We start from the raw sequence: 25,524 nt of genomic DNA on the forward strand, positions 1-25,524 counted from the left end.
TGACAGAATAAATTCCAAAGTGCAGCCTGGGTTCCTCTGCTTTCATCCTTGTCCCTGCACTTTCCTACTCAGCGCTACTGTCATGCAGAGACAAATCAAACTTCACAGCCTCCTGCACTGGAGCAGAAGAAACTAGACTGTAGGAGAGTTTGAGGTTTGGGCACAGCTAGAGAAGGGGGAAACAACTGTGTTACAATCTGATGTAATTTGAAAAGTCTGTGCTATGCACAGTTCTGCTGTCTGGTTGATCCTGATGTTGTTCCATATTATTAGTGTCATACTCTGCCCTGTGTATTTATTCGAACTTGGCACTTTTTGTTTTTTTTGGAAAAATGATTTAGGTAATTATTTTGGTGTCTAATATGTATCAGTTAATATGTACTGAGAAGAAGCACAAATGGATTATATTTGCTAACAATACTATACTATACTATTTTTAAGTAATAGGAGGTTCAACTGTTGCTTCTCAAAAATTTAGCTAGTAACCGCAAAGCTGAATTATTATGCAATATTGCAAATATGGCAACATCCCTAAATGAAATGTACTCACACATTGTTATGAATAAAGAATTCACCTGACTTTAACTATGAGACACAACTGAACCTGCAAGCAATTGTAAGAGTTTACAATAACTTTGTAAATTCAATCCGAAATCATGGGCTGACGTTACAATGAAGTTGTAGCTGTAAGTATCCCTCTCTTATACACTGTAGGAACAACATTTTCGTGGAAACCTGAGCATTTGATTCATATGTGCATCCTGAAAATCTTATTCTACATTCAGTTCATATTTGCTAATACCCTTCACTCTTCTGGGAAGATGTTCCACTAGGGTTTGGAGTGTGCTTGTGAAGCAACAGCATTCTAATTAATCCCAAAGGTGTTCAATAGGGTTGAGCTCAGTGGTCTATAGCAGGCCACTCAAGATTATCCACTACAAAATTTCTAAAGCATATCCTCCTGAAGCTGGCTTTATGCACTGATGCATTGTCATGTTTAGGGCTAAAGCAAAAATTTAATGATGCTGCAATCAAAGACCCTATAAAAAATCCTATACAATTCTGTACCTCCAGCAGCTTCAGTACCTTCATTCGCATGCTCTGCTTGAACTACCAGGCAGCAATGACATAACCAACCACAGTAATGAAATATAACGAAGCCTAATCTTCAATGAATACACTGAACAACACAATAAACAAAACATTATATTATTAAATAAATATAATAAATGATAAATGTTTTAAATATTTTAGTGTGTACCTAGCCTAGAAAAGTGTACAACAATGTGTTGATCTATAGTAAACTCGTTTTTTGGAATATTAGATATAAATGTACTTACTGATCATATTTCAATGTGGTCTTTCCACAAAAGTGGAGCTAGTAAAGTTCAAACCCTCCTGGAGTAAATGAGAGCAGAACCTGAGCAGATATAAAGAACTCAAAAGTTAGAGCTAAAGTTAGACATGTGTTATAGGGCCAAGAATAATGTTAGTGACTGCTAAAGCATAGGGAGCAGCTAGAACAGTGCAGACAACTCAGGTTATATTAGGACAGAGTTGGAGAGAGCTAAAGCTGAGACCTTTTCGGAATAGACTAGGTTTGATGGACAAAAGTATTGGAACAACTGACTTTACCAGTCATATGTGGTTCCCCAAACTGTTGCACAAAGCTGGAGGCACACAATTGTATAGGATGTGTTTGGATGCGAACACTTGAAAAAGAAAACCAAAATTTTTACCAGCAAGACAATACCCCTGTGCACAAAAGCCAGCTCCGTGAAGATATGCTTTACATTGGTTGGAGTAGAAGATCTTGAGTGGAAAATTTTAGAGCTCTAACCTCAACCCTATTAAACACCGTTGGGATAAATTGGAATGCTGATCAGTACCTGACTTCAATAACACCCTTTTGGCTGAAAGAGCACAAATCTCCACAAACACATTTTAAAATATACTGTAACATCTATATATTTATATTTATATATAAATATATTTTTATATACACACACACACATACATACATACACACACACACACACACACACACACACACACACACACACACACACACACACACACACACACACACACACACACACACACACACACACACACACACACTGTTTGGTCCAAATAAATGTCACACACTCTAATATTTCGTTGGATAGCCTTTAGCTTTAATTACGCCAAACATTTGAAAAGCTTCTGCAATGTCACAACATTTATTCTCGTCCAGAGTTGCAGTAATTTTTCACCAAGATCTTGATAATAAGATATTGATAATGGGAGAGTTGGAGTCTTCTCCAGAACATCCCAAAGATTTGAGCCCGATGAATCCTGGCATTGCCATCTTGGAATATGCCTGTGCCATCAGGGAACAAACAAATCCATTGATGGAATAACCTGGTCATTCAGTATATTCAGGTAGTCAGTCAGCTGACCTCATTCTTTGGGCACATAATGTTGCTGAACCTCGACCTGACCAACTTCAGCGACCCCAGATCATAGCCCTGCCACCACAGGCTTGTACAGTAGGCAGAAGGCATGATGGGTGCATCAGTTCATCCACCTCTCTTCTTACCCTGATGTGCCCATCACTCTGGAACAGGGTAAATCTGGACTCATCAGACCACTTGACCGTCTTTCATTACTCCAGAGTCCAATCTTTTTGCTTGAAGCCTTTTTCCCGATTAGCCTTACTGGTAAGTGGTTTTCTTACCTATTTGCTAAGCTAAATCCAGGTGGTGACTTTTTTTTTCCGGGATGGACAGAGTGTATGTGTGTGTGTGTATATATATATATATATATATATATATATATATATATATATATATATATATATATGCAAAAGGGCATAAAACTAAATATGTGAGTATGAATGGGCTAAAATTCTGGCATCCTCTAAGATCCTGCTAACGTTTTTGCTGAGAATGAAGTGGTTTTGTATTTCAACTGTGAATATAATGAATATTTACAGTTGCTTTTTGGAGCCGGTGAAAATGCCAGCTAGTTAAAAAAAAAGTTCACAGCCACCTACCCTAATCTCTGTGTAACTCTCAGTCTCAGGTTAAGAGGCAAAGTTTTCCCACCTTATCTTTCATCATACACTACAATTCTCTTAACAGCAATTTCAACCTTCAAGAATTCATATTTGTCAGTCAGTCAAAAGTTTGAACACCCGCTGAGTAATTCTGTCCGAGTCATTTCCTACCTGTGTGAATAAAATGCTGCATGGTGACGCATTACAGCGAATGATAATTATATTTGAACAAGTGATGATTCATCTCACAGGAAATACTGTACACCTGATGAGACAAATATATAAATCACAACTAATCACTCATGATGTTTTGTTGGAATGAGTCAAACTTTCAGTGAATCAAGTGCAAATGTAGGGATTGAAGTGGCTTTTTTTTTTTTTTTTTAATGAGCTCAGACAGAACGTTGTCTAGAAGGGTAATTTATAAAAGTAAAATTGTATTATTAACAAAAATGACAAAACAATAGTAGCAGACAAAACTGTTACTGCAAAGTGCAAACAAGCAGACTTCCAGTCAAACGTCTTGTTTTTTTAATTATAGCTTTAGCACTTTTTAAACCCCGTCACTGCCACAGTCATGTCAAAATGGTTCACAACGTCAGTCAGTAAGTGAAAATATAAAACAAGTGTTCCTCCATAGATTGTATGCCCACTCTCTCTAGTCTATTAATGGTTTTCCTGAAGTAAAAATGCTCTTCTGAATAGATCTTAACAAAACAAGGTCTAGAAATTCTTTAAATATGCTGTCACTACCCCACTGGCCAACATGTCAGAGATTTGCTATGTGTTAACAAAACACCCCGATGTAAACACAGGGTTTTATTAATTACAATCAACAAATAAATCCAAAGGGAAAAACAGACATTAACACCAGGATCAACCCCAGGTATACAGACAGCAGACCAAACATGAGAAAACAAGACTCAAAGTCTTCGAGTCACGTGACTGATCTTGTGGTGGAGTCTATAATTTGTTGGGTTGATGGAAAATTGAGTTTGATGTGAAAATAGCTGTTGGCAGTGGCATTGAATTCTAGAGATTGAAGTTTGTGAGGGGAATTGATCAAGAAGTGACAGAATTTCACACAGGTATTATTAGTAAGATTGAAATAAATACATATATACATACAACAGGTCATCTTTTTGCCATCTCTACTGTTAACAGATAAGAGACATCCATCATCTGGGCTTCAACTGCACATCAGCATCTGTCCACCTACTGCTCATATATATTTTCAAGAGCTAGATCATTTCGAATGAGCCCTTTGCATGTTTAACTGAAAAGGTTTCAAATGAGCCTATTAAAGTCTCAGCCTATTATTCATTTATTCAGGCAGGTTAAAGCCTATTATTTCATAACTATTCAGAGAAACTTAAGAGACAAAAAAGCCAGGAATGTACATTTTAAGCCACAAGTGCTGGGAGTTCAAGGGATTAAGGTAAATGTGTTTCAAAATGAAAGCAAAAAATGGAAACATACAGTTTCACTTTTATACCCCAACACTGTTCGATTCTCAATACAGACTCATCAAAATGTGTTCATTCATTTTCAATAAAAGTGCAGCAGTGCAGACTGCAAAGTTTATATTTATTGTTGACATGATGAGGCTTTCTGAAGTAAAGCTGTTCTTTCAAGTTTTTTCCACCTCACAAACGCCTTTCAGTTTCCTGCAAACATGAAAAAGGAAGGCTCCAAGGCATGTTGAAAACTTTATGCTGCCACGGCACAGTGTTTTCCAAATCATTTCTATTATTTTCTGTCCAAAGGAATAAGAGATGTTCTTGTTGTTGATGAAGGCATGCTAAAGTGGCAGGTGAGACAAATGAGTTAAAAATAATTTGAAATCACGCACTGGCAAACGGCGGGTTATAAGCCTGAGGCTAGCAGTAAGTAAGTGCAAAACGAGTGCTGAGACACAACGATGGAAAACAGAAGGATGGAGCGACACCGGAGGGACACATGGGTGCAGAGACTGAGTAAAGAAAAAACAGGAGATGGAGGAAGACAGGATGGTAAAAGCGAGTGTGAGAAAGAGGAGAGACATGGGCTGACAGAAACAAACGCTGTGAAAAACAGGGCCGGGAGCAACGTGTGTGTGTGTGTGTGTGTGTGTGTGTGAGAGAGAGAGAGAGAGAGAGAGAGAGAGAGAGAGAGAGAGACAGAGTGTGAGTTTCGACAAGGAGAGAGACGAGCCAGATGCCTAAAGACAAAACACAGCCACCTGAGGCTAAACTGGCGTCAGCACCAAACAGAGAAAATGGATGGAGACAGAGTGGAAACGAGGAAGTGGAGTGCGATCTCTCTCAGCAACAAGCACACAAACTCTTCACATGTCCTATTTCTCCTCCTCCATAGGCACCTATCCTGGTTTACCCTTCACACACTTCCTTCTCTTTCACACGCTCGTGCTACAGCTTAGCGCTTCCAGACCCGCTGTGTGTTGACACGTTTTTTGCAGTACTGCTTCGAGGCTAAAGTGTATATCAGAGTGTGTGACAGGCTTGAACGCAAAAGAGCACAAAACAGCATCGAGTTCCTTTGACATAAGGAGGTAAAGCACATTCACCGTTTTGGCGTCGAGCTCTGGAGGGTTGTCGTTGATGTCGGTGACGGTGATGAGAGCCGTCGCCGTGTTGGAGAGGCCGAAGTTCAGGCTGCCCTCCATGTCTGTAGCCTGCACAATCAGCGTGTACTGAGATACTTTCTGCAAATGACAGGAAAAAAACATGACACTTAACAAAAACATCTGTAAGATATGACTACTTAAATCTATATAGTTAGGAAACAGCTTGAATGTAAATGATTGGAAAAGGATTTCTTTTCTTCTTTTTGTCCAGGATGTGGATCTCCACTATCAGCAGCCAAGTGCAATCATAGCGCAATGTTTATTATCTAACTAGAAATGAACGACCTGTATGGTGATTGACCTGGTCCCAATGGACCAGATGGTAAGCTGTAAACGCTGCACACACAGGGAATTATTTCATTATATATCTACATTGGACAGTGTACATTCAACAATTTCCTTATTCCAAAATATTTCTGAATAGCTTGTGGATAACTTCAGTGCAGTAGTTCCTGCCATAACTTCTGACCCACTGGTGAACAGGAAAAGCACATTTACAGATGGGTACATTTAAAGATTCGCTTTCTGAAAGACCCAGGACCCCTAGCCATCTTAAAACAATTAAACTTCAAGCTCTTCTGTGTTGCTGACGTTTTGTGCAGCGTTTTAAAGACGCTCCCCAATTAAGTTACGTTCCGAACGACCGTTCGTACCATAAATTTGTTCGTGAGTTGTTACTGTGTTCGCATATTGACTACGCATATCTCCTAATGATGTAAGAGCTATAAATACTATCAAATAAACAATAAAATATAAAAAAAAAATCAAAATAATCGGAATACTGTATACAATATCTTGTATTAAGTAATACAAAAAAATAATACAAATTAATAAAAATTCACAAAAAATAATTCATTCGCCCGAGTCCAGTGCACATCATGTAGACTCGTTACGGTGGACGACTAGCTCGCGGCGAACAAATTTCATTTTGAGGACAGGTTTGTTTGTATAAGTGGAAGTCTATATAGTGAATGTTTGTGAAGTGGGAAGCGTCTGTATGGATAAACACTATGTGGGAAAAATTTTGTGGACACCTGATCATAAGATTGGCATGTGTTTTTTTTTCCTATTCCACATTAAGTCCCCATTTTTAGTGTTATAATAACCTCCACTCTTCAGGGAAGATGTTCAGCTAGATTTTGGAGTGTGTTTGTGGAGATTTGTAGCTGACTTTAGGGTTAGGGGTTAGGGTTATGGGTTAGGTTTAGGGGTTAGGGTTAGAGTTAGGGTTAAGGGTTGGGGTTAGGGTTAGAGGGCTAGGGGTTAGGGGGTTAGGGCAAGAGGGTTAGGGGGTTTGGGGTAGGGGTTAGAGGGCTAGGGCTTAGGGTTAGGGGGTTAGGGGTAGGGGTTAGGGTTAGAGGGCTAGGGGTTAGGGTTAGGGGTAGGGGTTAGGGTTAGGGGGTTAGGGGTAGGGGTAGGGGTTAGGGTTAGGGGGTTAGGGGTAGGGGTTAGGGTAGGGGTTAGGGTTAGAGGGCTAGGGGTTAGGGGTTAGGGTTAGGGGTTAGGGTTAGCGGTTAGGGTTAGATGGTTAGGGTTAGGGTTAGAGGGTTGGGTAAAGGTGAGGGGGGTGAGGGGCCTGGGGTGCAGTTACTGTCCAATTCATCGCAATGACTCCCGATTCCCGAAGTTAAATAGGGGTGAGGTCAGAGTTCTTGAGCAGGTCACTGTAGATTTTCCGCTCAAACCCAAATCATATCTGCATAGAACCAACTTTGTGCACACGGTTTGATCAGGTTTGGGTCATAACTGTATACGTTTGTGGTCACCGTTTGGGGAAGAACAACCTAAAGATGGAAAAGTCAGGTGTCAAAGGACTTTTGTCCAAATAGTATTCATAGCTTGTAAATACAATGACATTTGACCAAAATGTTCGGTTCAACTGTTTCCACTGACGGTACACATTTCACAACAAAGCAAAGGAATGAAGACTGCAGAGGAAAAGAAAGCTTTCAGAAAGGAATAGGAGCAAGTGAGTAAAATGCTTGCGAGTGTAAACTTCGTTTGCTGCTTGACAGGTAATTATTTCGCTTGGAAGGTTCTGGTGTAAATTGTTATCCACCCAGGCTGTACCATTGTAATTTAAATGACAATGTTAGCTAGACAGGAAACAGAACTTAAATGTCTGTTGGTGTTTAGCTGTGTCATTTGCATGGGTGCTGTGTACAAAGGGAACGCATTGTGGGAGGAAACTTTTGATCCAGCTACGATGCTGCAATCAAGCTTATGGGATGAATGAAAAGAATCGGTGTAGGTGTTGATATGCTAGTTTTTTATTGAGTCAGGAGTTTAACTGCTTGAATGGATCGAGTGTGAAGAGTGAAGTTAGACTTGCATTGTGCAAATGCATGCATTATAAAAAAAGTGGGAGGGGCTTTGGAGAGAGTGTTGGATGGAGAGAAAAGGTGTATCTAAAGGAAGTAGGATTCATTTCATAAACCAGTTATTTACATTTACGGCATTTGGCAGCCGCCCTTTATCCACATCGACTTACAACTAAACAGGGGAGGGTTAAGGGCCTTGCTCAAGGGCCCAGCAGTTGCAGCTTTGGTGGTGGTGGGATTTTAAGGCATTCCAATCCAAAAAACAAGTCCATTGCCTTAACCGCTGAGCCACCACTTACAGATATGACTGATGTTTTTTTTGGTACATCACTGACAGGTGCAAGAAATTTGCCCGAGATTAACATTTGTATCCTAAGAGAGTTCCTGAGTAAATTTATGTCAACCTCAATTGGGATTACACAGATTATAGGGTTTACACTGTCAACAATACTGTAATACTGTGGATTTTGAAACTCGGTTTTCTTTTGATGATGCCTGAAACAATGGGAATTGAAAACAAGTAGATAAGTTCTACAAAGATAAGATACGGTCTACAAAGTTGAAATGGTAAGGCAAAAGTAATAGCTCTGAGCAAAAAAAAAAAAAAAGAAGGTGACAACTTGTGTCCCTGGCAGCATTTCAGCGGGCGCTCATTCACAGTTTAATCATCATTTTCAGCTCCAAACGTCATTAAATCTGAATCACCATTCCCATGATGGTGGCATTTTATGGATGATTAGCATTAATGAAAATGTCACGTGAGTACGAATGTTTAGTGCAATTTGACTTACAGAAACATACACTAAATCACTGAGACCAGCTGCTTTACCTCCTTTAATCCTCTGTAATTAAATAATGTGATTTAGATTATGACATACGATTTTTTATGCAGCAATGCAGTCCAAATCTGTAGTCTAGATTTTAATAGTGTCCAGTCTTTTGTGTTGGGACTCGACGAAACACCAGTACGTCCGTTCTCACTAATAAAACAAATCGCAGCTCAATTAATCACCGTCACAGTTTTCAACCTCCGACAGCATGTGTGCTGAAGGCCATGCTGGTGTGATGAAAGAGCACATGCAGCGTTTGTCCAAATGACTTTATTTAGCCTTGTCTGTCTGCTGAGTGAGAACTAAAACGCCCATCTATCATGGACTGACCATCATTTACACATGCACACAAGTGGGCAGATGGAAACACCCACACACGCGCACACACACACACACACACACACACACACACACACACACACACACACACACACACACACACACACACACACACACACACAACCACATAAGCACTTGATGCACTTGAGTCAACTGTTGTAAGAAGCACTTCACAGCCCAGTGGGCTCTGACCTGTCTTCATCTCTCAGTCCATCAAGAGACAGGAAAAGGAAGGAGAGAGGCAAAGAGAAGGAGGAGGAGCAAACACACCTTCTGATTCTCCTCTATTCTGTCTCTCTCTCTATCTCTCATGCACGCACACACACACACACACACACACACACACACACACACACACACACACACACACACACACACTTTTCCACAAAGTGTCGATCGATTCCTTAATCAGACGTAGCACAGGAAACATGTTCTAACCTAGACTTGACATCAATAGCCAGTGTGGACACACACACACACACACACACACACACACACACACACACACACACACACACACACACACACACACACACACACACACACACACACACACACACACACAGAGCCTAGGGCAAGTGATGGTAAAGAAAAGGCAGCAGTCTGGACAATCTGGCCTGCTCGGTCTAACACTGTTCCGAGACACACATTTAGAGCCCCTAACAGACGCGTTCTCTAGAGGAGAGAACAAAACAATCAGGTGGGATAATGCCAGGGGCTCATTAGGAGCTCAGGGCGAGCATGCAGCTTTAGCATCCAGTAAGAAAAATAAGAGCATGCTGGCTCACAACATATGCCTATGCAGGGACATTATTCATAACTGTATGATATGGGGACTCTGCAGTTTGAGGACGTTGATATTAATCACTGTGTCTGTTTATTCGGAGAGGTAGGAAGTAATAGTGCACAATTATATTCCTGCTTCGGCTTAAGTCGTTAAATTATTTCTCACATTTCTTTCACAGAACTTTTTCTTCCATAATACTTTAAAAACCTTTACGTCATCTTTACAAAAAAATGTCTACCTCTGTTAGGATTTGAGTTACACCTGCAGATAGAATACCAAAATTGCCTATCAATAATAGATGGAAAGAATTAATTGGATGTGGACACGATTCCGAAGCAAAGTGAGAGTTGGATCTTTAAATAAAAGTCATGATTCTGAAGTTGAACCAGATTTCTTACATGATATCAGCTCGAGTAAGAAGCGTTCAGATGAGCCTATATATTTGCCTATATTAAATACTTACATATTTACAGTCAGTGATCTATCTATCTATCTATCTATCTATCTATCTATCTATCTGTCTGTCTGTCTGTCTGTCTGTCTGTCTGTCTGTCTGTCTGTCTGTCTGTCTGTCTGTCTGTCTGTCTGTCTGTCTGTCTGTCTGTCTGTCCGTATATCCGTCAATCTATCAATCCATTTGCCCACCCACCCATCTATTCATCCATTTATCTATCTATTTAACCATCCTTCTTTTATATGAAGGAGCTCACTTGTCATTGTTGCTGGAAAGTCACCAGCTCTCTGAAAATAAATAACTTCTAGCCACTTTGTCTGTTACAAACAGAACAAAAAAAAAAACACATAGTGGAAATGAAATGCCAGTAGGTTCGTCATTGAGCAGTCTCGAATCCCACCCTCATAGATGATCGAATGCAGTACACTTTGATTAGCAAGATTATGTTCAAACTGAAAAAGAGAAACTCTCAGGAAGAGACTTTGTTTTATCATAACCGGCATTCCCTTCAGGGTGCATAGCCAGTGATCCTGTGATAGACTCCAGATCTGCACTGATCCTGAACAAAATAAAGTTGAAGAATGATTGAATAAGGAGATGAAGAAAACCCAAACAAACAATTGCAGTCAAACAAAACACGTCTCAAATCTTGGCCTTGTTTCGTGACTGACTCATGCAGATTCTTGCACATTTGCAGTTTGTTTCAAACAAAAGTTCTTTTTTATAAAAGTTGCCCAGTAGAAATATTTGGGAAGCTTGAACTATTAACCAGCAGGAGGAAGCCATTTTCAAAAACTGCAGCTAGAAAATCTACCACTAGCTGCTCACTAATCCAAAACAACAACGAAACGAAACAAAAAGGAGACCGAGTGTAACTTTGCAAAGACTTTTTCCGCGATCCGAAACTAATATGATGCAGAGTGAGCGGTGAGATTCGAGCAGAGGTCAGCCTTCCTCTAGCTGAGAGGTTTAATTGCTATGCACCTCTGATCAGTCCTGTATGACACTACACCTATCCTCCAATCCCAGCAGTCGCATGCCTCTGCACTGGGCTCCTTCACCTCACTAATTACTGCATAAATATTCCAATTAGGATCATGCTACTGATGAAAGCTCTTTCCTCCTCCTGATGAGCAAATGTGTGTGTCTTTGTGTGTGCGCGCGTGCGTGTGTGTGTGATAAATCTCACATCTCTCGGCAGTATCCAGCTCCATCTGATGGCGTGTCCTGTGGCGCGGACGCTGACATTTCCAGAGCTTTTGATTAAATACTGCACTAGTGGAGCACCAGCTCTTCTGGGCTTCCTGGGAGTCCTATTAAATGAGTGCACATGCGCATCCCTGCTCGTTTATCTCCACACGGGGTTATTGCCGTAATTGTGGCACTTTGTGTTTCTGGAGTGTTTGCATATATATTTTTATTGGCATTTTTGAAGAAGAGTGACTGTGCATGAACCGTTCTACATGCTCCGTACTCTGTGTGTGTCTGTCTGAGTGTGTGTGTGTGTGTGTGCGCATTTTGGCGTATTATTAACAGTAACAGTCGGTATGTAAACACCCCGGTGTGCCCTAGTTTCGCCATAATGGCACAGGTGGGAGGCGGAGTGATTAATGGTTGTTGCTTCAGTTGTATCATGAGATACAAAGAGAACAGTTGTAGCATCAAGACCTACATAGTGCGTATCTACTAACTGCACACCATCCTGAGAAAAAGGGATCTGAATAAACACAGGTTACTTAAAATATTGATAAATGATCTACATGATTCTACAATAAAGTATGAAGCGTATAAAGGTAGAATAGTGCAGTGTTAAACCTCGCTCTCTCAAAACACCATCTGGAGCTCCACGAGAACACAGGTTTCAATCTTACACAGGGCTTAGAAATATCATGATCAAAATATATTTGCTGCACAAAAACCCTGAAATGAAATCACATGAAATGTACAAACCTGGATTAAGTGAATACGGTGAGTTTACACCACATATACACCACATACATGCTGGTCTGGTTTAGTACTATGGTTAAATGTAATGAATGCAAAAATAATACAAAATAATATGGCTTAATAATTTTAATTGCCGGATGTGCGCATCACTGCGGATTTTGGTGTTTGATTTGAGACTTACCGCATCATTAAAACAAACGTTTAGTGATTAAAAGATTTTTTTTGGTGGCGTTTATTTATTTATGTTTATATCTGTGTAAAGAAGGGATTTTGTTAAAAAATTTATGTTGTATTGAAGGTGTTGATTTTGTCTATTTTATATATATATATATATATATATATATATATATATATATATATATATATATATATTTTTTTTTTTTATTAAAAATGGTAAAACAGAAATGCGTGCTGCATTAATCTTGCGTTAAAAACATTTTGGACGTTGAAATGAATTTGCGATAATGCATTAATTTTGTTGTTTTATATATATAATCTATATATATATATGTATATATATATATATATATATATATATATGCAGTGTATATATATATATATATACAGTGGAACCTCGATACATGCGACCTCGATAGTTCGCGACTTTTCATTTGGAAGCACGAGAAGCCGCGAGTGGCTCGAAAGTCCGAAATAACATTTCAAAACAGAGTTTGTACTAATAAATTACATAAAAAAATTTTAAAAACTATTTTATTATTGTATTATTCATTTAATGTAGTACATAAAACATTTATGAGTAATTTGTAAGTAATTCCCAATTTTTGTTGAGTTACAGTACAAATGGTACAATGAACAAAAGGAACCATCAAAATGAGAGAGTCAAAACCTCACGATTTCTTGTTACTCGCGAGGGGTCATAGAACGTAACCAATCAATCACACCCATCTCTCTTGCTTTCTGCTTGACCTGGATGTTATAGATTTTGATCTCAGAACTTTATACTGTTCTCTTCTTACACAGATCAGAATGGTTTCCAGTTCCTCTCAAAAGCTCTCTTTCGAGTCAAGTTCTCCTACAAGCTGCTATGTTACAGTATCATTGTGCAATATGAATCAATCTGGCTTAACCTCAAATGGAGTTCTACTGAATACAATTACAAAATGTAAGACAACCTAAATATTATTGGTACAAATACCGATATGTAACAGCCATATAGAAATTTATCATATTTTTCCCTCACAATCTATTGGGTCATTTTATTATTTTAATATGATTATATGAGGGCCTTTTTAATTTGATTACTTTATTTATTAATTATTCCTTATTAATTCTTTATATAGAATAAAGTTTTAGTAGGAATTTTGAAGTTCAGTATACAGTGCAGGAAACTGAATGTGAAGAATTCATATTATATTTTGCTGTTGGTTTGAAATTAAATAACATCTAAAAGTCAGAGAACAACTGGTGTTCTGGTGTTAAGAGTGAGATCATTGTGGCCCTCTGATGAGAGAAAGTGAGGGATCAGACAGCACAAACAAAATAAGAAAATCTCCAGGTCTACTCGCATAACATACAAACCTTAGGCACAGATTTAGACGGCAGAAGAGGCCTAGGTTATAAAAAGAAAGAGGGTGAAGAAAAAGGTGTGTATGAGATTATAGAAACATGCTAATGAGCAGGTAGGTGAGAGTGAGAAGAATGTTGGAGTGAGGTCATGGCCTTTGATGAGCATATGTCGATAAAGCAGAGCTACAGGCTCGATCCGAAAAGCCTTTAGGCAAAAATAAGCAGAGCAGAGACATGGCCCTGAGCATCTCAAGGCTGTTGGCTAGATTTTCTTTTGGAACCAGAGGGCAAAGTTTCTCATCCAGCATGGAGATTAATTCAGTTTTTCTTTAATTCACATACACACTCTCAGATGCACACATTCACAGTGATACAAAGTCTAAGAAGCGAAATCGCATAAAATCTGCATGAGCTAATATGTAGAAAATGCTTCAAAAGGCTAAAGTAAGGCCAAGAGTCATACTTTTTCCTCATGACCTCATTCATAGGTAATCAAACTAAATCACTCTTATAAGGATTCATATCGTTTGCTTTAAGTTAGTGTATGAATAATTAACGGTATGATAATCTGACATCCATGTGTAACACCGGTTCCAGATAGAGCGAGCGTTTGTACTTTTTCATGCATTCGGATGCAAACAAATGAAATCCGATCACAGTAAGCCTGCTTGCTCTACCCAAACTGCTATTAATAAAGTAAAGATAATACTAACAATGCTGTAACTATACTAATAATGTAGTACTGATAATGCTAATGAGGTTGAAACAAAGCTAATAATGTAGTAATTCTTAAAATCTAAATAATTCAGTGAGGGATGGTGATGTAATTATGTTTGGCACTGAGATGTACACGTGTTTTTGAAACTTTAACCGATTTTATGTTGCACGTGTGATTTCAACAAAGCCAGTCGCTAGCTTATTCACGCTGTTGACTTCAGTCAGCCTGGTCTCCTAAACGCTCTAAACCAAATACGTGCAAAACTCTTAAGATTAATTACAGAATCCTGTCTGCTACAGGAGACTGGTCTTTGGTTGTCCACACTGGTCTCGGTGTATCTTTATCTTGTTTTATTTTCAGCCTTTAAATATAAGCTGTGTTATTCCTGTATTGCTCCTAGTTTAACATCTATTATGCTTACAAGCTTATTATTATCCTGTGTGATGGACTGAAATAGCATTCAGCCAAGCATTTATGGCTTTCACACAGAAATGGGTTTAGCATAAGAGAATAAGTTGGCACCTCTCTGTCTAGGCCTGCTGCGATGGTGCTGATCTCGCCCGTCCCTCCGTTGATGGTAAACATGTTGGGAATTGGGATGTGTGGACTCTGGTTTAGGATCCTGTAGTGCACCAGGCCGTTGGGCATCGTGCTGTCATCGGCGTCGATCGCCGTAACACGCATCACCGACGTGCCTGTGGAGAGAACGTGAAAATTCACAAATTCGATTGAATGAATCGCTGGCACAACGACTCATTCCGTTTTTTCAAATATGAAAACAAATTCCTTTGTGTGAATCACTTTTCAAAACATCATTTCTGCCTCTTTGTCAGTGGAGATATGACTAATTATGAGCAGACACGTTCAACACAAGCATATGTGATTTCTAATTTCATCCTGAGCACAGCAATGGCTCAGTGATTCATCACATGATTCTCTACACGGTAAAGATCAAATTCCTCTGACCTTTGACACTGCTGCTCGTGCACCTTGTTTTCCTTGCTGTTAAAATCTCAGCTCAACCATCCGCACACTTTAAATGGATTCCGACTTGGAGCGTTTGTTAATAAGGTCTTTGTGGCGATGCTTCTCCCTGTCTCACTTCCGTTCTCTCGCCCCATTAACACACCAGACTTAATGATCCGCCACTTGTCAGGTGTTGTTCTTCAACGTAAACACTGCAATTTGAGCATGACTCAATTGTGTGTGTGGGCAGCGTACTTCATAACCTTTAACCCTTAAAGCATGATTATTGATTTTGACAAGCTTGTCACCCACCATCTCAAATGTGGGCGAGCAATTACGGATCCTCTGCGCACGTACACCCAGGAATAAACCTCGCTATTTCCCCAGACGTGGGCGAAATGTCACGCTGGCGCACTTCGCTAATGCCATTCTGTTGATGTTATGTTCCAGCCACTTGGTAGTTCTCTATCGGTGGCCTCCAAGTCTCCAGTCACCTCGGAAAACAAACCCTATCAGCAATCACTGTAAATGGCAGGCTGCACGTAGGGACTTACAAAACATTACCACGTGTGAGGCTGATAGATTTAGTCAAAACTTAGCACAAATGTCTTGCAACATGAGAGATTAAAAGATCAGATGCAGAGGATGCACAGCTTTATTGGTATAAAATTAATAAAAAATCATTCTTGTGTCATGCTTGCTTGTTCAAATTCTTCTAAAATTAGGTTTGGACATTAGTAGCAATTCTTATGACCAAAATTATGACAGGAAATGAAGGTTGAGGTTGGGGGGCGTGAGGATAGATTTCATTCATATGCATGAAATATGCAGACGTGCCAACCGTGAAGACGAATAATGACCAATTTTGCCAGAAAATCTGGCAGCCCAAATTTCACTGCCTCCCACAAGAATGCAGATAAGTGCTGTTACATATACACTTGTCAGACATGACTAAATCAAACCTACACTGATACATTTTATTCCACATTCTCCATTTACCTTGATGAAAAGCCAAAGACATTTTAAACCGAAAAGTCACTTTGAGAAGAGAGAAGAGTACTGATGAATTGATAACTAATGTGAGATGGTAGAAAGAGGCGGAGCGTCCAGTGAGTCAGTTAATATTACGTAACAAAACAATGACGCAATCATTCCAGACTTAGATTATAATAAGGCAACGCTTGTACAGAGTGGCAGGTCTGAATATGAACAGGAAGAGATTGCATTATATGAAAGCTTTGTATCATTTGTTGAATTTCTATGGATTTCTTATGAAACCAGGTTGAATTTTGCATAAGATCAGGTCCTCGTTATGCCAGGGGTTATCAGCCGTTTATCTCAGCAGCCAATGGTAAACCCTTTTCTTAAGAGCTAGTAGCTTTCTGGCAGTCATGGGATTTGAGCTCACAGCCATCTGCTCAGATCTTCCACTTGAAAAATCGCTCAAGCTCGTAATAACACTTCTGAGCTGTTTGTGAGACGTGTGACGCTGTTTTGGCAGATACTGATTTAGGGCTTTAATGACTAACTACGTCTTCACAGGAGGCACTGGATCTGGTGTAATTGCTAGGAGATAGTGCCATCATTTCCATGACAAAACACCTATGAAGGGATAATCAAGGCTGGGGGCTCTATTTCAAACTTCATTACATTTCTGAGCAGGATCTGACACCAAGCCAGAGGAGACGAGAGAACAAAGGATGAGCATGAAAAACAATTATGGCCTCTTCTGATGGGGCTACATCAACACGAACAGCCAAAAAAGCGAAAGTGAAAGAACAAAGAGGAGGGGAGGGTATGCAGAGGATAGCTTGATTGCCCCTCAAATTTATATAAGCCATAAAAGCGAACGACAGAAAGAAGGGGGAGAACTGAATTGAATGTCAAATGTCACATTCAATTTGCAATGAGTGGAATTCTGTACACGGGTTATTCAGTGAGTTAAAACGATGCAGAAAACTGTCTTTAATGCAAAACTAATTGAGAAATCCAATTGCTTTTTGACTTAAATTGAGATGCTTAAAAGTAACCAGACAGGAAATGGACATTTGACATACAAAGCAGAATAAAACTAAATACAAATCACATGGTGGAAAAAAGTGGAAAGGATGGGAAAAGGCTTGGATACAAAAAGAACATGTCCTTTAAAATAATTTGGGCCACAACCAACAAGCTTGTAAAAACCTCAACTCCTTGTAATGCCTTGATTTTAATAATTTATTTGTAAACAGCAATTACATCACTGTGTCTATACTAGGGTGAAGATATATATTATCTATAAATCGTTTGCTTACGGAAATAGCGAGGAAAATGTATATACCGTAATTTCTGGACTATTAAGTGCATATATAAGCCACACCCACTGAATTTGATAAAGATTTTTATTTTAAACATAAATAAGCCGCACCTGTCTATAAGCCGCAGTGTCTACACTGAACTTTACACAGGCTTTAACGAAAGACAGTGACTGTTACACGGTGTAACTGGTGAAATATGTTGTGGCTCCTTTAAGAGCAGAGCGGCATTTTGGGAATAGCCTTTTTCCGGTATTACTGCATGTGTGCAAGACCGAGGAATATGTCCTTATTATTTTCTGATGCTCATTTCTAAGTTTCTTTGACTAAACCCTAACGCTGTGGCCAAGAAAAATAAAAAAGCACGAGTTTTGGAAACCTGTCTGTGCTTATATGATTTCTGTTGCAACTGGAGTTAGCGAGCTCTCCCTTCACCCAGACTCAACGCGTTACAACGGCTTGTATCTAAACAGTAGCCGACCAAGAAATTCATTGTTCACTGTCTTCCTCCTTCCTTTCACAACTATTTCTTTTGGGAGTTTTTATAGTCCAAAAAATACGGTAAGTGACTGCTATTGATATAATACATTATAAGCATTATACACATTTATCCATTCAAAAAATATTTGCCTCCTCCCCTTTATTAATTGATTAATGAAATTTATTCTGGTAAGGGTCAAGTTGAAAATACATGCTAAAAGTTGTTCCTTTTCTCTACACTTTATATTTTATGACTTAAATCAATCGAGCAATTGAATACAATTTGAACCTTAAAATTCTGCTCGATTCCGATCTGGAACATGTTCAGCACATGAATTTAACCTTGTGCTGCAGAGATTGCTGTAGAAAACACCCTTTTCATCATCGTCTTCCCACAGTTAACGTATTAGCGTGCTTATACTGCGTCCATCACTTGTGTCACTTCCACAGTTTTGTTTAGAAATATAACTAACATCAAGCTCTCGAGTGGCTCGAATGGATGAGCTGCAAAAAGCCACTTAGGTATTCCTTAAAGCCAGCGGCGACGTCTACACTGTTAGAGGATGCTGTGTCCGGTCTTTACCCTTCTTTACCCTGTAAATCTTTCGGCGTGGGTTTGTGCTGCTGCTACAGCTCCTTTGAGGACCATAATAAGGCAAATGGGCTCTCCTGCAAAAGAAGCCAGGGGCCGACCCTCGCTGCACGTCCATTAAGCCAATTGAAACATCTTTGCGTGTGTTTCTCTCTCTCTCTCCCGCTTGCTCTCATCCATCTTCATCCCCTATTTTCCTCTTCTCCAGAGAGCAGCCGTGAAAGTGTAATGAAGCCCGTCACTCTGCCGGTCTGGGGGAAAAGAAAGTGCTTAAACCTACTCTCGTAATGTTTGCAAACTTTCCTCCCACCACTCCACTTGCCACTGGAAAAATTGGGCACCCAAGTGCACTCTAGGACGTTCTTTTTTATCCCAAGCAGTCTGCTAGGCTGTTTAACTTCAACAAGGCCTGAGAGGAACCCTGCTTCGAGGGTCATTTAGCAGATTGCGAGAACAGAGTCGAGCCTTTGAGTCATGTCTCGGAAAAGTAAACATGATGTTACACAAAGGACAGCTCAGTGGAAGTGTAGAAAATGTAGAACTGTGCATACGTCATACAGATCAGGGAGAGGAACACAATGACCCTGACTGGATCCGAGACCGGTTGGTACTCCAAATATTCATACCTGCCTTTAAAAATCCGATCCATACAACCATATCTCAGTAAACACTGGAGGTAGAAATGGATGTCAATTCTATCTCGAGTTCTTTAATCTCATGTTTGGTCTCAAATAAAGATGTGCATAATTCATTATTTTTGGTTGTACATGCCTGGGAATTTGATTGGTTCTCTTTCCTAAAATATAAAGAAACTCACAGCCTAACTAGTAGTGCTGTGACTTTGACCAGACAGTTACTAAAGATGAATAAAAGAATGTTGTAAATGCTGCACATTCACATAAATGATCTGCTCACATTTCTTTGTCTTGCAATTCGTGGTTCTTTATATCTGACTGCTCCCTCACACGGGCAACAATGGAAACACCTTCCAGTCATGCTACATTTTTTTACAGCAGTGGTGAGTAAATGTAAATTGTTACTGTACTTAAGTACATTTTTGGCTCCTTTTAATTTTACTAAGTATATAAGTGACTTTCCACTTCACGACATTTATGAGTCAATATTTGTAGTTTTTACTGCACAATATTTGAATTGACAATAAAGATTACATTTCTGCAGTGCCTCATTTATTCCACAAAAGAGACCATCGCCATTTTATTTGTCCATCGAATACTAATGGTTCTTCTACTTTGTGATGTGATGCTGTAATTTTATTTGTTAATTGAAGATCCCTTTTCGAAAAATTGCACTACTACTTTTGTCATAATGACATAATAAATGGACATTCAGTGCCACTCAGATGAGAATGGGTCTCAAGGGCTCTGAAGGTTGCAGACATATGCCATCTCAGGAGGTTTTTCCATGCCACTGTAGCCACCGGCTGGCTCATAAAAGACAAACTTGCAATTACAAGGAACAATTTTATTCATTCTTAATTACCGCATCATTTCTGTGAGATGAGATTGAGACGATATCTATTGTTAAACATATGAAAAAGTGATACAAATAAAAATAAATTAAATTGAATAAAGGCTGTTGATGGTTTTAGCAGTGTTGATACAATTCGAGTTGTATTTTAGGAAATTAAACCTCACAAATCAACTGTTGTAGGCTTTTCATTAACATGTGTCTTATTATTGAGGACTTGTGCATCTTTAAACCTACATTCAGCAGAAGTTAAATATTCATGCACAGTTCAATTCAGATACTCTAAGACTTTTCACACCTCTGCATCACAGTCCCTCTACTCTCAACTGGATACTCTGTGAACCTTTCATGCCATGAAATAGCATTTCTCCCAATTCATATCTGTATTTGTACCCTTTTAGAAGGTTTTCCTTCTGAGCAATGTATGTATACTCGGTCATATTTCCCTATATTTTGCACATTATGCAACAACGTTTGAAAAATGTTAATAAGCACTCTGTGGTTCTTTTACATGAACAGCTTAATGGTGCTATGTGAAAGCCTCAAGTGTTTTCTTTTTTAATTTATGCACACGTCTTAACTGCTTGCCATTAAATACATTTTCTGGCTGATTTGCATAAAATGGCTGTAACACTTCTCCCCTCTGACACTTGAGTATAAATGAATCAAGTTGACCAAATAGAAATTGTATAGTAGAGCTTTTGGGGCAAAGTTAATAGCGTGTGGGTGAACAACATCACCATCATCATCGTCTTCATCCAGTATGACACACACACACACTGGAAAAAGAAAAAGAAAAAAAAAAAAAACACATTCACTTTGATTTTAATTTGTGCCAAGTCTGAATCATACCTCGTCCCGGGTTTGAAGTAAATTGGATTAGCACAGTAATTCAGTGATTGCTTAGTTGTAGGCTAGAAAAGGCGAGATTCAATTAATCTGAATGTGGCCCCCAATGGGAGCTTTGCTCAACAGAAAAAAAGAGAAATCGCTGAAAAGTGGCATTTAAGAGCTACATTCCGCTGATGGATTGCAGCGATAATTGAATATACATGTGCAGAAAGTGATAAGCCCCGTTCCCACCATGCTCTGCTTTCACTGTGGTGTCTTTACCTCCAAGAGAATTTGATATGATTGTGTTGGTTAAGCTCCCTTTCAATGACTCCTTGGAGAGATTCAAATCACGTGAATGCAAAGAACCACCTGACAGCTTGCGTTTTCACCTGACTTGCACACTATGGCTTGGATCCCAAGAAAGAGATTGGATTGAGCTGGAGTGAAGTCGTGGAACGGTTTTTAGTTTGCGGAAAGCACATCGAGGAGACGCTGGGTGGCACAGCAACAGAGACGGACAGAAAAGCTTTTTCTCGGCTAATTAGCAAAAGTGGTCCGCATTCTGCAACTCCACGCTCTACTGAAAAAACGGAAAAACTTGTTTTCTTTCCCTCTCGTACCACTGGTTTACAGATCCTCGGGAGGGCAAAGTTTTCAGATGCAGTCAAGATTGCAAAAATGAAATGGTTCTTATGACAGCCTACTTCTCTGAGGCATGAACGGACACAATGTTCAGTTCGAATGGACACTCGGCGGGTTCTCGTCTGACAGCCCCTCCGCAGTGAGCTGTACATTGTATGGGAAAAACGAATGTAGAAAAAAAAGCAGCACAGCACTTTGATCAGACAGAGAGGAGCTTTCCAGAGGCAGGATGTAAAAATATTTGGATTAGATAAAGGGATCACCATGATAATCAACAACATCATCATCATCATCATCATCATCATCATCATCATCATCATCATCATCAAATGGTCCAGCATTGTTATTTCCAGGTTTAGATTCAATGAGTGTTTACTATATTACTGGTATATCCCAAAAAAAAGGGAGGGGTTTGAATCTTGACTGGTTTCAAGGTTCGATACAATCACGGTTATCATGTGAACGATTCAATTCAACTTCACGATGTATAACGATCCTTAATTTTTGATATTACTGCACGTGGCTACATTTTCATTAATGAATACAAGCAGTCAGGTATATGAACTTCCGTTTTTATTTTATCTGCTCCAAAAAAAAAGTACACTTCCTGAATGAAGCAAACTTTAAACAAACCTGCAGAACACAGCAGACAGCAGGTGCATGTAGAACTAATAAACACTGATTAATACTAAATGCACATGAAAAGGTCAAATACTGTATTTTAGTCCTTATATATAGTGAGTGTTGTGTACGTTCTCAAAAATTCAAATGTTTGCGCGTACCTGTTTATTCATAAAAGCCAAAAATATGCCCGGATCTCACATTTTAACATACTGAGTAAACTCGCTTCAGCTCTTTTTCGCCATTTTAAGTGCGACAAGCAGGTACGTGATGAATGACATCAGTAGGTTATAATCGATCATGGATCATCCATAGCAAATCATTTATCCAGGACACTATTCCATAGCACAAACTGGAGACTCCTTCCTTAAATGCGAGGTGAACCTCTTTAAAAAACACTATCGCCAGTTCAACAAACAACGTTTTTCATATTTAAAAAGGCAACACGATTAGTCAAAAAGACAAGTATTCATATTAGTCATAGGTTATGTGCTGCATCGTCCATTCAGGTCCCTGTGTATGAGCTGTTATAATACGGGAACGATGTCGTAGCGTTAATGTATTAGAAAACAGGCATTGATGTAAATCTGTGATATGAGTTACAGGCAGATTTATTGTCAGAGATACTACAGAAAATCAATCAAATCCCTCCGGCTAATCAGATTGAAGAATTCTACAGCCTTTTACAGATTCCTGCTATTCGATCAGAAATAGCTCACATAAAACCAGAGAATCAAGGCATTTGTGCCTCAAATGTATACACATGTATTAGGTACATATGGAGAAAAGTTTGTGGACATCTGACCACAAGATATTGCTTTTTGAACATCCCATTCCATATTTAGTCCCTATTTGCTTTTATAATAAGCTCCACTCATCTGGGAAGATGTTCCACTAGATTTTGGAGTGTGTTAGTGGAGATCTGTGGTTTATTAATGCTGATGTTGATGTACTTTGCTGTTAAAGAATGTTAGAAAGGAATGCAATGTAAACCGCTACCATAGTCATAATCACGTGCATCCTCATCATCAATGTCTTTATACTGGTCATTATACAGATCATCATCATCATCATCATTATCATCATACATTTTCTTACCTGGTTTGGAGACCTCAGGAACAGATCCATTATAGACCTGGTTCTGAAACTCGGGTCTGTTGTCGTTCATATCAATGACGTAAATGTACAGATCGATCGGAGGTTCCATCTGATTACCGTTGACGTCCACGGCATGGGCTCTCAGCTGCGGATTGAAAGGAAAAGTGTGTGAATACACAGGTACACAGGTACAGCACACCTTAAACCCCAGTCAGCCACTTACACGTGTTACGCTCCATTCGTAAATGTGGAAAGAACATTAAATACACAACCAGAAGAAAATCTTCAGTCAGTAAAAAGTGAGTGTGTGTGTGTGTGTGTGGTTTACACACATCTGGATAGAGCAGAAGAGCAGAAACACACACACACACACACACACACACACACACACACACACACACACACACACACACACACACACACACAATGTTTTATTTCCATCATTTATTTTAGTCTGGTTCCTGAAAGCACCTTTTGCTACAGCAGATTAAAATCTTTTTACTCAAACTACTGTGTCACAGGAAACATCAGAGAGAGTATGAGAGAAAGATAGACAGACAGAAGAACAAACAGAAAGAGACAGAGAGAGAGATGCGCACAAACACACACACAAACACACACACACACACACACACACACACACACACGTTTAGAGGGCAGTTTTCCATTGTCTGAAACTTGACAAATCACCAAATAATCTGGCGAAGAAATCACAAGAACTCTGTATTCTGGCAAAGAAAAGAAGTTGGGGAAAGTGTGAGTTTGTGTGTGTATTCGTGCCTGTCTGTGTGTACATGTAAGTTTGATGTTGGTCTGAGGTCCTACATCTTTGATCTGTGGACCCCCGGTGTGCAGACTGCAAATGTGTGGCTTTATGCTATCATTAGTATGCTGGACAGCAGGTCTGGAACGGGGTGTTTGTGGGGGTGGAAAGTCCTCTGGCAGGAGAAAGGAATAGAGCGAGTGCATTCTCTCGTCCGACTTAAGTGCAAAAGGTTTGCAAACTTAGGAAGACCAGAAAGCAATAAAACTCATGTGCGTAATGAACGAGGGCGTGTGCTCGTTCCTACAACCTTATTTTATCATTAAAGTACCTGTGACACTTTTTATCTGTTTATAGTTACGCTTAATGGTGTAGGACACTGTTTTAAAGATGCTCCTTCACTATTGCTTGTTGAAGGATACACATTTCATATGCATTGTATATACGAATTTGTATAAAGGTGCCTTTTTTTTAATATTGTAAACTTGGATGCAAATCATTACTGGGGCAAATGTGCACAAGTGTTTTTAAAAGTAAAGTGTAAGTCGAAGTGTTATTTCACTTACAGCAGTTTTCCTGTTGCATTCGCCCTAAAAACTGCTCAGTGTTACTGCTAAAGAGGTGACAGACAAGTATCATCGCGTATCAAGAGCCAATCATGCTCCAATGTGGAATGAAACGGCATTTACCAGAGGAGATACGAAGTGTAGGTTTGTCCCTGTGTGTGACAATAATCTCTTGTATTCTTCATGTCTGCACTATAGGGGGGGGTAGGAAAAAAAAAAAAAACAGCTCGCCTAATGCTGCTTAACGATACATACGTTAGCTTCTCTTCAGTGTTGATGAAGAAAACTGGGGCTCTTGAGGGAATCATAGATAGCTCCAAATATTATATTGATTATGATAACAATAATATATTTTATGTTACAAAACCTGCTCATATATACTGTATCTAGGCCAGAGATCAAATCAAAATTTTGTTTATATTGCACATTTTATAAGGAGCTTTTACCAAAGTGCTTTTTAATAAAAGTAATAATAAAAAACAAATGGAACATTCACTACCAAGTATCAGTCAAGCAACACAAAAGACAATAATCAAAACTTAATTTGAGTCTGACCATATAAAAACGGAATTGTTCCACAGCTTAGAAGCA

At 39.2% G+C, this 25,524-nt stretch overlaps 1 protein-coding gene across 8 annotated transcripts in view; it reads right to left on the minus strand.

Annotated features, from left to right (window-relative positions):
* cdh4 (cadherin 4, type 1, R-cadherin (retinal)) overlaps nt 1-25,524 on the minus strand; it is a 490,519-nt gene that overhangs the window by 17,080 nt on the left and 447,915 nt on the right. For all 8 annotated transcript variants that reach the window (XM_083534056.1, XM_083534054.1, XM_083534053.1 and 5 more), the window contains 3 exons: nt 23,605-23,749; nt 15,112-15,284; nt 5,607-5,744 (listed from right to left, as the gene is read on the minus strand). In XM_083534056.1, coding sequence (XP_083390182.1) covers nt 5,607-5,744; nt 15,112-15,284; nt 23,605-23,749 — 456 coding nt within the window. The remainder of the gene's footprint in view (nt 1-5,606; nt 5,745-15,111; nt 15,285-23,604; nt 23,750-25,524) is intronic.

Source organism: Silurus aristotelis, assembly GCF_946808225.1.
Source record: "Silurus aristotelis genome assembly, chromosome: 28".
Taxonomy (NCBI): Eukaryota; Metazoa; Chordata; class Actinopteri; order Siluriformes; family Siluridae; genus Silurus; species Silurus aristotelis.